At 36.8% G+C, this 12,871-nt stretch overlaps 1 protein-coding gene across 2 annotated transcripts in view; it reads right to left on the bottom strand.

Moving 5' to 3' along the window:
• Positions 1–12,871, bottom strand: part of col1a2 (collagen type I alpha 2) — a 35,622-nt gene that overhangs the window by 9,701 nt on the left and 13,050 nt on the right. For both annotated transcript variants that reach the window (XM_012964923.3, NM_001079250.1), the window contains exons 13-33: positions 12,661–12,714; positions 12,342–12,386; positions 11,836–11,889; positions 10,117–10,215; positions 9,986–10,030; positions 9,798–9,896; positions 9,560–9,613; positions 9,367–9,474; positions 8,864–8,917; positions 8,675–8,773; positions 8,043–8,096; positions 7,043–7,141; positions 6,399–6,452; positions 5,291–5,344; positions 5,141–5,194; positions 4,871–4,924; positions 3,603–3,647; positions 2,671–2,769; positions 2,238–2,345; positions 1,944–1,997; positions 931–984 (exon numbers count right to left, since the gene is read on the bottom strand). In XM_012964923.3, coding sequence (XP_012820377.1) covers positions 931–984; positions 1,944–1,997; positions 2,238–2,345; positions 2,671–2,769; positions 3,603–3,647; positions 4,871–4,924; positions 5,141–5,194; positions 5,291–5,344; positions 6,399–6,452; positions 7,043–7,141; positions 8,043–8,096; positions 8,675–8,773; positions 8,864–8,917; positions 9,367–9,474; positions 9,560–9,613; positions 9,798–9,896; positions 9,986–10,030; positions 10,117–10,215; positions 11,836–11,889; positions 12,342–12,386; positions 12,661–12,714 — 1,440 coding nt within the window. The remainder of the gene's footprint in view (positions 1–930; positions 985–1,943; positions 1,998–2,237; positions 2,346–2,670; positions 2,770–3,602; positions 3,648–4,870; positions 4,925–5,140; positions 5,195–5,290; positions 5,345–6,398; positions 6,453–7,042; positions 7,142–8,042; positions 8,097–8,674; positions 8,774–8,863; positions 8,918–9,366; positions 9,475–9,559; positions 9,614–9,797; positions 9,897–9,985; positions 10,031–10,116; positions 10,216–11,835; positions 11,890–12,341; positions 12,387–12,660; positions 12,715–12,871) is intronic.

Below are 12,871 nucleotides of genomic sequence, written 5' to 3'. Positions count from 1 at the left end.
CATGCCTCGTGTTGCAAGTAACTACAAATAAATCTAAAATGCATGTTTTAAGGGGTAATGGGCAGAGGGTATGGGGTAGAGGCATGCCAATTTCTTCTTTATCTTTATGTACAACTATAAATCCACAACCACTGGTTTAAGAGCACAGATGCAACCTAAAGATTTGGAGCCTTATATCCAGACTTGCAAACAACCTTATTTGATCTTGTTAGATTTCCTTCAGTGCAAGAACCAGACAGACAGACCAGACAGAACAATACACTCTGTGGCATTTTATTCAGAATATTCTGTTTGTCAGGGCTTATTCACACAAAAGCTTTATACACAAAAGTTGTGTATATATTGGAAACGGTTGTTCATATAAGTGCAGGGATACTCGCATCCTATGATGCAATGTCATATTTCTGAAGTAACATTTGCAGAAGTCCCCAGTCTGCATTTTAATATGTCCATTAAGGTGGACAATCAGATTGTGTTGGGTCTCACACTTGGGATTTACATGTATAATTAAGGTTGAAGCCAAAATATTTGCTTGACAGCAGGAACGGCTTAGTGTGTGGCTTAGATCTCAAGCTGCTGGTCGATGGTAAGGCTTGGTCAGATACCCATGCTGACTTGGCTTTGATACTCATAATCTTAAGCAGGCCATTAAATCCTCCTGTGCCCTAACAGTTATTGTAAAGTTAACAGGACAATCAATGCCTGTAAAAAGCCAGTGAACATAATTTCTTATAAGAAAAGACTATAACATTACCTCTAATTAAAAATAAATTTTCCACAAAGTTAGCTCTTAATGTGCTATACTCCAATTAATACCATGTTAGTTACATGAGTATAGCAGCAAATGCTAGCTTTTCTGCTTTGTATTCCCTAAGTTTCATGTTGTATGTAGTGTAAATCATGTAGGGTGTAAATGCATGATAACATTACCCTATCACCAGCAGCACCAGCAGGACCGGGAGCGCCAGAAGCACCAGCAGGACCCTAAGAAAATAGAAAATGTGATTATAACCACAGAAAAACAACAAACATGTATAGTAAAAGTAATAAGGGCAGGCCACAAAATGTAGATTTCATAGTTTATTATATTTTAGAGCAATTGTGGAGTGATTTTCTGCTCAGTGCAGGCAAATAACTCTTTTCCCAGCTCACTGTCATTTCCACTATATCTTGTACACTGGGCCAATGGCAGCAGTTCCATTGCTGGAGCTCAGTCTTGTGCAATAGAAACAAAGCCTAAAGAACTAAATCAAGATCTCACCCATTATGGAAACAAAAGCTATTTTGTATAAGATGCACAACAAAGAATGCTGTGTTACTCATATTAAGCATTCAGTTCCCCATAATTCATGCTTATTTGTCGTTGCAGTTGCGCCTTATGTCAAAATGGACACTGCTGTGTTCACATCCCATTCACTGGGCGCAAGTTTGGTGCAGCTATTGCTCTGGGTACCCTGGTGTTAACACCAGGTCCAGGGTGGCAGGAACTACAGGGTTCTCCAGTGTCAATAAGTGCAACTGTGCCCCATACATTAGACGGGGCATGAAGGACACATTGGCAAACATGTGGACGTGCAGAAGCATGTACCAATTCAATTAATGAATTGCCACCAATATGCCACTATTGCCTCCATTTTAGAGCACCCACACTTATGTGAGTGTTCATAAATAACCACTTTAAATTTTGTGGCCATCTAGCTGCTCCTAGGTTTTTGCCTCCATAAAAATAATGGATGAAATGAATATAATGCCCAAGATGAATAATATTGTAATACTTGGTGTGATATTTTTGTTTTTACTTTTTTTGTATAGACAGGCTAGCATGACTGGTTTAGCAAAGTAGTGTCTGATTTCATATTTCCATATGCCAAAAATGAATGCTTACATATAACATCTTAATGTGGATAAACGCGATGTGCATATAAATAATGGAGTCTACTTACACGGGCACCATCTCTTCCTGGGTTACCATATTCTCCAGAATGGCCAGCGTCACCCTACAGAAAAAAATGATATATTATATTTACCATATCTATCAATCTATCTATCTTTCTTTCTCAACCATCTATCTATCAATCTATCTATCAGGAATAACACAGAATGACATATAGAATAACACAGAAGAACAATATCATAGGAATAACACAGAAAAACACTGAATGGAACATATATCTCTGGCTCATAGTGTGGGGCACATTTACCAATTGATATTTATTAATAATGGCCATTATTGGTACCTTTTCTCCCTTTGGTCCAGGAACACCAGCTGCACCTCTCTCTCCTGGGATTCCACCAGGGCCAGATGGTCCAAGAGCACCATTTAATCCAGCAGCACCAGGTTCTCCCTAAAACATTACAGCAAAACCAAATCAGTTCTCTACTGGACAGAAATTATTCTGCACAGACTAGATAACTATTGTCTTATGGCACCTGCACCCCAAGCGTGTAACTACAATATAACCCAGTAAATAATGGGAATTTATTATTTACATAAATGCAAGAATTGTCATAAAAGGGTCTAACAAATTCATAAAAATGTTAAGAGAAAGCTACAGAAGCTTGAAAGAGCAAATCATAGATAGCCAAGGTAGTAAAACAAAGGGGCAGTAGTTACTTTGTATACATGGATAAACATAGATAATAGAGAAAATGCAAGAAATACAACCATACCTTGGCTCCATCAGATCCAGGTGCACCAGTTGGGCCTCGGGGTCCAAGAGCTCCTAGTGGACCTGCAGCACCACTCTCTCCAGGAGCACCGCGTTCACCCTATTTTTTTAAAAAATAAATGATGTACAATTAAGAGTTAAATATGTCAAAGAAAATAGCCCATTTGCAAACCCATAGCACTGATAAGTGAGTCTGTCTATTGCCATATGGCTGTTATTGAAGCTACTGTCAAAAATGCCCAGAGCAGCTCCTATCAGCAGATCCTAGGAATTTCCTAACCTTTATATGGTCATTGACTTGCTGACTTGTAGTAGCCTTATAAATCCGAGTAGCTGCTACAGTATCCATTATATTTCAATATCATCTTATATTTATTTATCACATGAATTACTAGTCTGATAAACTATAATTAAACAGGTACAGGTACACCTTGTTTAAATTTTGTAGGCCCCAAATCCCTGTTTCGGTTCAGAATGCCATATCAGCAGGATTTGGGCAAATCCAAGTGCTTGGCCAAATTGAATCTTAATCCTTAAAATCCTTAGTCCACTGGTTCTGCCCCACCTGAATAATGTGGCCAAATCCTTTGTGAAAGACCCAGTACTCAGATAGGATGATAAAGATGTTCTTGCAAAATCAGTGTACAATCTTTACTAGCTACAGAAATAAGGTCCAACAATTTGGGTTTATTGGCTACACCTTTGGCAACCTTTGACCTGTGGGCCTCCAATTGAAAACACAATTCGTTGGTTATGAGTTAGATAATAAATTATTATTATTGAACTATTTTATGTTCAATATTATTCAAATGAACAAGACAATTAATGTTGGTTATTAATACGTGACAGGGATTGCATAGAAACAGCTAGTCTCCCTCAGTATCTGTGTGCAAGTCCCTATAATCTGTAAGTCTTTTTAGAAGTGATACTCACTCTTGGACCAGCTGGGCCAGCAGGGCCAAAGTCACCAGGAGCACCCTAAGAAATGAACAAAAAAAACATGCTTATTAGTTCAGCAATTAAAAAAGTGAAGAACTGTTCTAATGTATACTATTTCTCTTACACAGTGAGGCTACAGGGGATAATGGGTTGGATTTTGGATTTCTGGATTTAGCGTTACTACTATAACACTAATTTTATATGTTCAGTCTCTCTAAGGGAAGCTCAACCAAACATTCAACTGTCAAGAGAAGCAAATCTGCCTTATAAAATGAAAAGTTTTGGGGATATTAATAAGATACTGACAACAGAAATTAAACTTTTTTTTTTATACCTATCGTAACATTTTCTTTACATACTATTTATACTTTTGCTATTTGCCAAATGCTTTAACATTACCTATCTGATCCCCCATGTTCCTTTATCGGGGGGCTGCCATATTTGTGCAGCAAAACTGTCAGGATTAGGAACTTCAAATAACAATCAGTGAAAAACCATCACCATGACCTGTAGGTAACTTTTAACGTACATTAATATTTTAAAGGGAAGTTATTTAATGTCAGTATCAAATTAATGCTTTAAAAACTATAATTATTTAAACAGGTGGAGTGGAATTTAATTTTTGAAAATGATTAATTTAGGTATGGAAATGATATTCATGTATCAAATTCAGTAAACAATAAACAAAATATTTATTCTTGTCTGTCATTTCAGAGGGGTAATTGGGACAAAGGGGAGGGTGATGGTTTAGGGAAGGGGAGGGGAAGGGAAGAGGATCCTCAACAGGGTATGTGGTCCCAGTCATGTCATCAGCATTTTTTTAATGAACTGCGCTACTGTAAAGCATAGAACATTTGGGAGCCACACCGTTTCTTAGCCTACTGGTGTTCCAGTTTGGCCCCCTTCTTCAGAAGTATGTCAACAAGTTATTTTAACAGTTTAAAGGGAGAACCAACAATAGTAATAGTTGAGATTGTCTTTTACAGTGTCATTGATCTGGTTTATTTTGATTTCACATTGCCATAGACAACTAAAAGACAGCTTTGGAGGAGGGCATAGTTCAGTCCAGGAGGAGAAATATATTGGTTTCTCCCAAGAATCTAGTTTTAATTCACATGCCAGGATTTTGAAGACATATTTAGGATTGAGTTAAACATAAGCATGGAAAGTATTTCATTGGGCCTGTGACCAACTAAAATCTCACTAGAACGCCTACATGCCCATACACCACCGTAGCTTTCTCTGCAGTGGGTAAAACTTACTCTTTCTCCATGTTTGCCAAGTTCTCCAGCAGCGCCACCGGGGCCTGGAAGACCCTATAAATAAGAACAATGGGAGAATAAATAAACAGCTCCTAACTTAATAAAATAGGATTCATATTAGTTATAAGCCACATATGTATGGATAATATTTTTGCAACAATATATAGACAAAACTTTGATTAAATATCTAAGGGTCTGTTGAAAACGGAAGCTTGTCACATACCAACTAGCAAGATATTCTATTAAATTTGAATAGGGTTACATTCTTACCTGGAAGCCTGGGGCACCAGCAGGACCTTGTTCACCTTTGTCTCCTGTATTACCCTGTAGATTATAAGCAGGAATTAAATATATTGGAAAATTTGTCAGCTATTTTCGTGCTAAAATTATTTATAAATAAATAAAAAAAACACTACTTACAGCAAGTCCTGGGGGTCCTTGAGCTCCATTGTTACCATCGGGTCCCGGGGCTCCCTAAAACAGCACACAAATGATTGCTTCTTGAAAACTAAGCATAATGTTGTAGAAAGAATTATTTATGAGCCTAAATAATAATACATAATATGGTATTTACCATAATTACAGGTTTAGAAGACTACATCTCTCCAAAACTAGAACAGGGAGTATTGTAGTCATAGGAACAAACTTCTTTGCTCGAAAACAACAAGCATTTACTATTGGTTATTTAAAACATCTGATTGGCTGCTATTATTTACTTAAATTTGAGCAAACTTTGCATTTGTTATTAAATTAAATTAACCTTAGAATTTGATCACATTTAGGGATGTAAAAGAAATCAATATGTTAATAAAGCATTAAAAGGCAATAGCAGACCGGATACACACACTAAAACAATGCTATGCTATCTGACTTGCCATTGCTTTTTATATTATATCATAGGAGGGGATTAGAGATCTTCTATTGGCAAATCTTAATCCACAGTTCCTCTGAATCCTACAAGCCTGTGGCTGCCAAGAAGGTTGCTAAACATTCTAATTCCTGAACAGTTTGGACAATACCCAGGGGCCTTCCCGAACCCCGTGCCACATAATGTGGCACACTCAGTGTGTGAGAGCCAAAGTTTCATCTGTTAAGCTACAGGGGGTGGCTAAGTGCCACCTGAGCCAAGATTACTTGTCTTATATCAGGAATGGCACTGCCTGTGACAAATACTAAAAATATCCATGAAAAATAAAACATACAATAGCATATTGTGAAATGTATCCAAGGATATTTGCCATCACCTAGGGTTGGAGACCATGCTAAAGGCTATCTCAGACCTGTATTCAAGCTTATGAACATTAATTAAATGCTGTTGCCCAAGAGGTTGTTCTCTTGCTTGTGTTAGCTGTTCTCTTGTTAGTTTCGGCTTTAATAGGCTGCATCACATATTATTTGTATACAGTATTTTTTTAAAGGATCATACCTTAACAGCCCAGTGTATTAATAGGTTAACTGCTAACTTTTGGGTCCAACATTTAATACAATTATGTAGAATTCTGAGTGTACAAATGAATATTATACATACCCTGTTTCCAGAAGGACCTTGGCTTCCCTTATCTCCATTCTTTCCAGGCTCACCCTGAAAAAATTGTGAATAATATGTTGATTTATTAATATGTTGCCTTAGCTAAAAGGGTTACTGACAGGTTTTTAATATTTCACCAGTGCTTTCCCCAGAACTTGATATCCTTGGGATGGCCATTTTTATTTTGCTATAGCCCATTTACTCAGCAATGACTATAATACCGGGTTTAACTTGTGCCTGTTCATCTTCATGGGAATGTGCAGTAACTAGAGTGCCTAAAGCACGTCTTAGCAATTGACTTGTATTTTAAAAAAGTGCCATTCTCACAATTTGCTAAGCTTTCTTATATCAATCTCTCTTCTCATCAATTCTGCTAAGGGCTTAAAATCCTGCCACGATGGAAACAGTGGATTTCAGACCGGATATCAGAGATCTCCATCCTTAATATTCTGTTAAAAAGAATATCTCACCCTTAAAGAAGGACAGGGGACTTAACTATTAGATTTCCTTTTTCTACTCAAAAGTATACATTTTTTCCGACACAAATTCAATTTTCTAAAACCAAAATCAAGTTTACTGACCGTTTTTATATATTTGTGCACTTTGCTGACATATTAATGCAAATAAAGAAATGAAACACTTACAGCTGGACCCTTGGGACCAGGGAATCCAATGCTACCAGGTTCACCTCTTGGACCAGATGCACCAGCAGGACCAGAACGACCCTCAATACCTTGAGGACCCTTAAAAACAAATTTAAACATTTTTAAAAATTTTAATTGAAAATGCTACTTTGTAGCGCATTTAATTTAACCCAATAATTACTTTAAAATGATTTTAATAACACAAAGAATATTTATACAGAGAGTAGGAAGGGGGCAGGACATCCTAGAATCCTTATACAGGTATGGGACCTGTTATCCAAAATTCTTGGGACCTGGGGTTTTCCAGATAACGGATGTTTCCGTAATTTGGATCTCTGTGACTGTTAAGTCTGCTAAAAATCATTTAAATATTGAACAAACCCAATAGGATTGTTTTGGCTCCAATAAGGATTAATTCTATCTTAGTTGGGATCAATTACAAGGTACTGTTTTATTATTACAGAGAAAAAGGTAATCAGTTTTTAAAAATTAGAATTATTTGCTTATAATGGAGTCTATGGGTGATGGCCTTTCCGTAATTTGGAACTTTCTGGATAACGGGTTTCCGGATAAGGGATCCCATACCTGTACTAGATTATACACTCAAATTACTTAAAGGGTCACTGCTGCAGAAAATCAGTTTTACTGAGGCTTTTTAGTTACCAAAAACATAAGAGACAAGTTAAACCATTCTCTGTGTGTTTTGTGGTTCTATTGCCATTTAAATGGCAATATCAAAGGGATAATATTACCTAGGCATGTAAATGGTAAAATGGTACTCAATAGAATAATTATATAGGGGAACATCATGCTAATCCATCATTTATCCTTTATAAATGGACCAATCTCAAAAGTTCAGTAGAGTCATGAAACTTCAAATTGTATGTACCTAGGCTTCCATAAATGAGTATCCTCTGTCGTTTCATAAATTCCCTAATATGCCAGAAATAATTACCTATTCAAAGTTTATATGTGATATTTGTAGCAATGTTGAACTTACAGCAGGGCCTTCTTTGCCAGCAGGTCCAGTGCTGCCAGAGAAACCAGGAAGCCCCTATTAAAGATGAGAAAAATATAATAAATATATTACACATACATACATATAGAGGTTGCATGTTCTGGTTTGAAAGTTTCTCAGTTTATGGCAGAATTCAATACAAACAAATCCACTGCTACCCACATAATGTAGGAAATACACAATGAGAATGAGAATGTAATTAACCTATCCCTTTTTAATATCAACATTTCCTTAATCTTATTTTTCCAAAGAAAGGCCTTTCACAATCTGATTTCCTTTGAGAACCCACTATATATAAATGCTTTGAATGCATATTTTCTCTTATGAAAAACAACCTTCTTCCTTAACTAAAAAACAAATACTGTATAAACATTCTACTGGTTGATTAACATTTATTATTTAGTTCTTCTTCTGGCCAATTAATAATATGCTCCATTGTCTGTCTGCTCTGTTTCAGTGAAAACATTTTACCTTAGCTTTTTTGCATCTCTTCTCTTCTATCAGACTTTGATGATCATTTAGCTATTTTCCATGACTATACCTGATGTAAGCAGTTATTAAATGGCTACTTACTTGAGTTCAAAAGAAATACATTCAGATAACATTGAACTTACTCTTGCACCAAGAAGACCAGGCTCTCCGGGGCGTCCAGCATCACCATTTGGACCTCTTGCACCTGCAGGACCAGAAGCACCACGGCTACCAGGAGCACCCTAACAAGAGTAACAATTAAATGTTTAAACATGTGAAAGAGAAGCAGAGTTGGGTAACATCCACCAATGACTAAAGTACTAATCACTTACCATTCCACCAGCTCTACCATCAGGGCCAGGCAGACCACGAGTTCCGGGAACACCCTACAATGGGAGAAATATAAACTAGTTAATAAAGTATTTAGAAAGGGAAAATAACAGGGTACACTAAATTTAGGATTTAGGCTCTTACTACTCTTGTCTTAGTATGTCTGTATGTAACATGTCATAAACTGTGACACAATGCTTTTGGAAAATGGTGATAAACTACAACGAACATAGATAGAAGCTGAAACCAATACCACACTTGATGGCTACCACTTTCAAAAGATGTATCACTTTTTAAAGTTTCAGCTACTATATTTCTATGGCACTGAATTAAGGCAAAGATCTGTCAGTATAAAAGCAGAGAAAAATTATGTGACCTTCTTATACATGCCTGACATTTTGGGCTGACTGTCTCCATAGTTATCTAATATATAATGATTTCTGCCTTGTATTCTCCTGTAAATGACACCTGTTCTGAACTAATAGCAACACTGTGGAAAACATACTCTAATTCCAGCATTGCCAGCAGGCCCAGATGATCCAGCTTCTCCATTGGGACCTCTCCTGCCTTCCTCTCCAGATGGACCAGCAGGACCAGAGGGACCAGCAGAACCCTTTGTAAAACAGAATATGTATTAAGCCACATCACAAAACAATCCCAACCATATTGCAGTTAATAGTTTGGTAAAAAATACTTACAGGTTCACCCTTAGCACCAGTGTCTCCTTTTCCGCCAGCAACACCAGGATCACCCTGCACCATAAACACAATCATTAGGATCACCACAAAATCATTTAAATGTTTTTTGTTTGCTCTGTGTATTCTATACCAAGTTGTAAATGAAAAAAATAGTTTGTAAAAAACAAATCAACTCTTCTAGTGCCTATATTTCTAACCGAGGCCCCTTTAACTTCAAAGTGATATACAGTATGCTTACAGAAAGTCCTCTAGCTCCAGCTGGGCCAGAAGGTCCTGGGGGACCTGGGATTCCGCGTGGGCCAGGCAAACCAGGAGCACCACCAACACCAGGGAGACCCTGTAGAGATAGATGAATATAACTGTATTGCTTCTCTACAATAAATGTCTCTAGTCAAGCAAACCTCATTTACTGTATCTGATACTTACAGCTGCACCTTTAGCTCCATTTACTCCGTTAGCACCGGGATTTCCCTAATCAATATAAAATAAGGTTTTGTTAGTAATAATGTTTGTTGTCAAGTGATTTCCAAAACTGATTAAAGAATGTATCTACTCACAGCAGGTCCAACAGGCCCAAGAGCACCAGGTGGACCAGGTTCGCCTCTAGGGCCAGCAGCACCAGCAGAACCAGTGCTTCCTGCAGATCCTATTTCACCCTGTAACAATAAAGGAGAGTTATAGTTTACTGAGAATGAAACATTACATTATATGCAAATGGAAGAGCTATTTCTACAGTAATTACTAGCTCTAGCTAATACCCCCAGGTATATTCCATGATGACTGTGGCATATATGGCAGACTAACATGTACAATTACTTCCTCACTCTAGACCTGGTGCAAGCAATTGAGAATGGGAAAAATTCAGACAGATAATTTCTGGTGTGAAAAATTGTACAAAAAACAGGGGCATATAAGCTAACATCCTATTTGCATCACATATTATACCATTTTTTTTAAACTCCTTTAGAGATATGAGCCCCGCAATTCTACCGCTTGTTGCAGTGTATCCCATATATTGCTTTATGGGTAATTTTAGGTATTCTCTTAAAAATCATATTATTAATGGAATCCAGCAACAAGAGTATGGTAAAGCTTTCAGATAACAAATGTACTGATAAGGAATTTTGAGATTAATGGGGTAAAGGAATTGTTCAGTGAAAAAATGAAACTAGTGTATAGATAGGCAGCACAAAATAAAAATCTTTTCAATATAGTTAGTTAGCCAGAAATAAAGGCCAATCTATAAAAGCTGGAGTGAGCAGATGTCTAATATAATAGCATAAACATAACATAAACACTACTTCATCCTTTAGAGTTCTCTCAATCAGTGACTTGAGGGGTGGGGAAGCATATGGGGCATAACTGTTTGCTTCTGAATCTAACCTGTGTGCTAAGGATCAAACAGTTATGTCCCATGTGCCCCCCCCCCCAAGTCACTGACTAACTAACAGGTTAGAGACAAAGAAGGAAGTAGTGTTCTGACTATTATGTTTGACATCCACTCACTCCAGCTTTTATAGATAACATTTTTGGCCAACTAACCATATTAGAAACAGTTATGATTTTTCACGGCCTATCTATTTACCCAGTTTTATTTTTACATTGAACTGTTCCTTTAAAGGGGTAGTTCACCTTTAAATTAACTTTTATTAGGATGTAGAGAGTGCTATTCTGAGTTTGCAATTGGTCTTTCTTTTTAATTATTTTTGTTTTTTTTTTAATTATTTACATTTTTGCAGCTCTCCAATTTGGAAATTCGGCAGCTATCTGGTTGCTAGGGTCCAAATTAACCTAACCAGGTAGCGGTTTGAGGAGAGGCTGGAATATGTATAAAGGAGGGTTTAAATAGAAAGATAAGCAAGAAAAAGTAACATTAGCAATAAAACTGTAGCCTCACAGGACAGTTGTTTTTTGACTACTGGGGTCGATGAGCCCCAATTGAAAGCTAAAAGAATCAGAAGAGGAAGGCAAATAATTAAAAAAATATTAAATAAAAAATAAAGGCCAGTTAAAGTTGCTAACAATAGGTCTTTCTATAACATACTACAAGTTCACCTGATGGTAAAGCATCCATTTAACATTGGGCACCATGTTATCTTATTATTGGTAGAAAGGTAAACGTGCATTTGGTTACTTTGTTGGACAAGCTGAGTTTGACATGTATAGCCAGCACTGCTTTCTAACACATAAGCATAATGCATAAAAAACATATAAAGAACTTTGTTGCTAAAATTGTTTCCATTTAACCAAAATATAAAATGTATTGTTTAACTTACCTTAGCACCAGGAGCACCGGGAAGACCAGGAGGACCAGCAGAGCCAATAGGACCCTAAAACACAAAATCTAATGTAAATTGAGGTTTTATTCAAAAGTATCTATTAAAACAGTATGAGCGATGGAAAAGATCCGACAGAGTGTCATAAAGTGCACTCAGAATAGAGTTTAAAATTAATTCTAAATAATCTAAGAATTTTACAAATGTAAAATGCATCACAAAAAATACTAAATGTATATTTAATAGTGATGGGTGAAATAATTCGCCAGGCTTGAATTCGCTGCAAATTTCAGAAAAAAATAACGTGCGCGACAATTTGTTTTTGACGCGCAACATTGTCACCGATTTGCAATTCTTTTACAAGATTCGTGGACAGATTCGCTCATCACTGATATTGTGTGTGTGTGCCACTGGATCAATTTGTACATATTTCCAGTTTGCTTATAGCAATATTCTGGATTTTCTTGAGAAGATTTAAAAAGAGGAAAAGGCAAGCTTTTACTTACAGCTGGGCCGGTGGGGCCTGCACTGCCATCACTTCCACGAGAACCCTAAGGATACACAAAACGGATGTTAGAAAGGGAGGATATGCTACATAACCCATAACGCAAATCTTTCTATATACAGATCTCATGTTGCACATATATTTCAGTTCCTTGTTGCATGACAGACACAGGGAAGTTATCCATAATTATAGGTCATTCTGTTTTACAGTCTTTTTTTTAATATGGATACTCCTCCATTTGTAGCATTTTTTCCAATGTAAATATTTTAGTGGTGCTAATATATGGTTTGTAGCTATAATGTTGTATGCAATACACTTACAGCTGGGCCAGGAGGTCCACCGCGCCCTCTTTCACCTGGGAGACCACGTGCACCCTAAAACAGAAAAAGATTATTTTATAAGTCAAATATCTGCACTGGATATATTTTTCAGCAGCGTTTTAAAACCCTGTAATACAGTATCACACTGTTGCATTGTGTGCTCTACTTACTGTAAATAATTATTTTTTTAACCTCTGTCTCATTTTCCCTT

This window comes from Xenopus tropicalis, chromosome 6 (genome assembly GCF_000004195.4).
Source record: "Xenopus tropicalis strain Nigerian chromosome 6, UCB_Xtro_10.0, whole genome shotgun sequence".
In the NCBI taxonomy this organism is placed as follows: domain Eukaryota; kingdom Metazoa; phylum Chordata; class Amphibia; order Anura; family Pipidae; genus Xenopus; species Xenopus tropicalis.
This window is presented reverse-complemented; position numbering and strand designations above follow the sequence as displayed.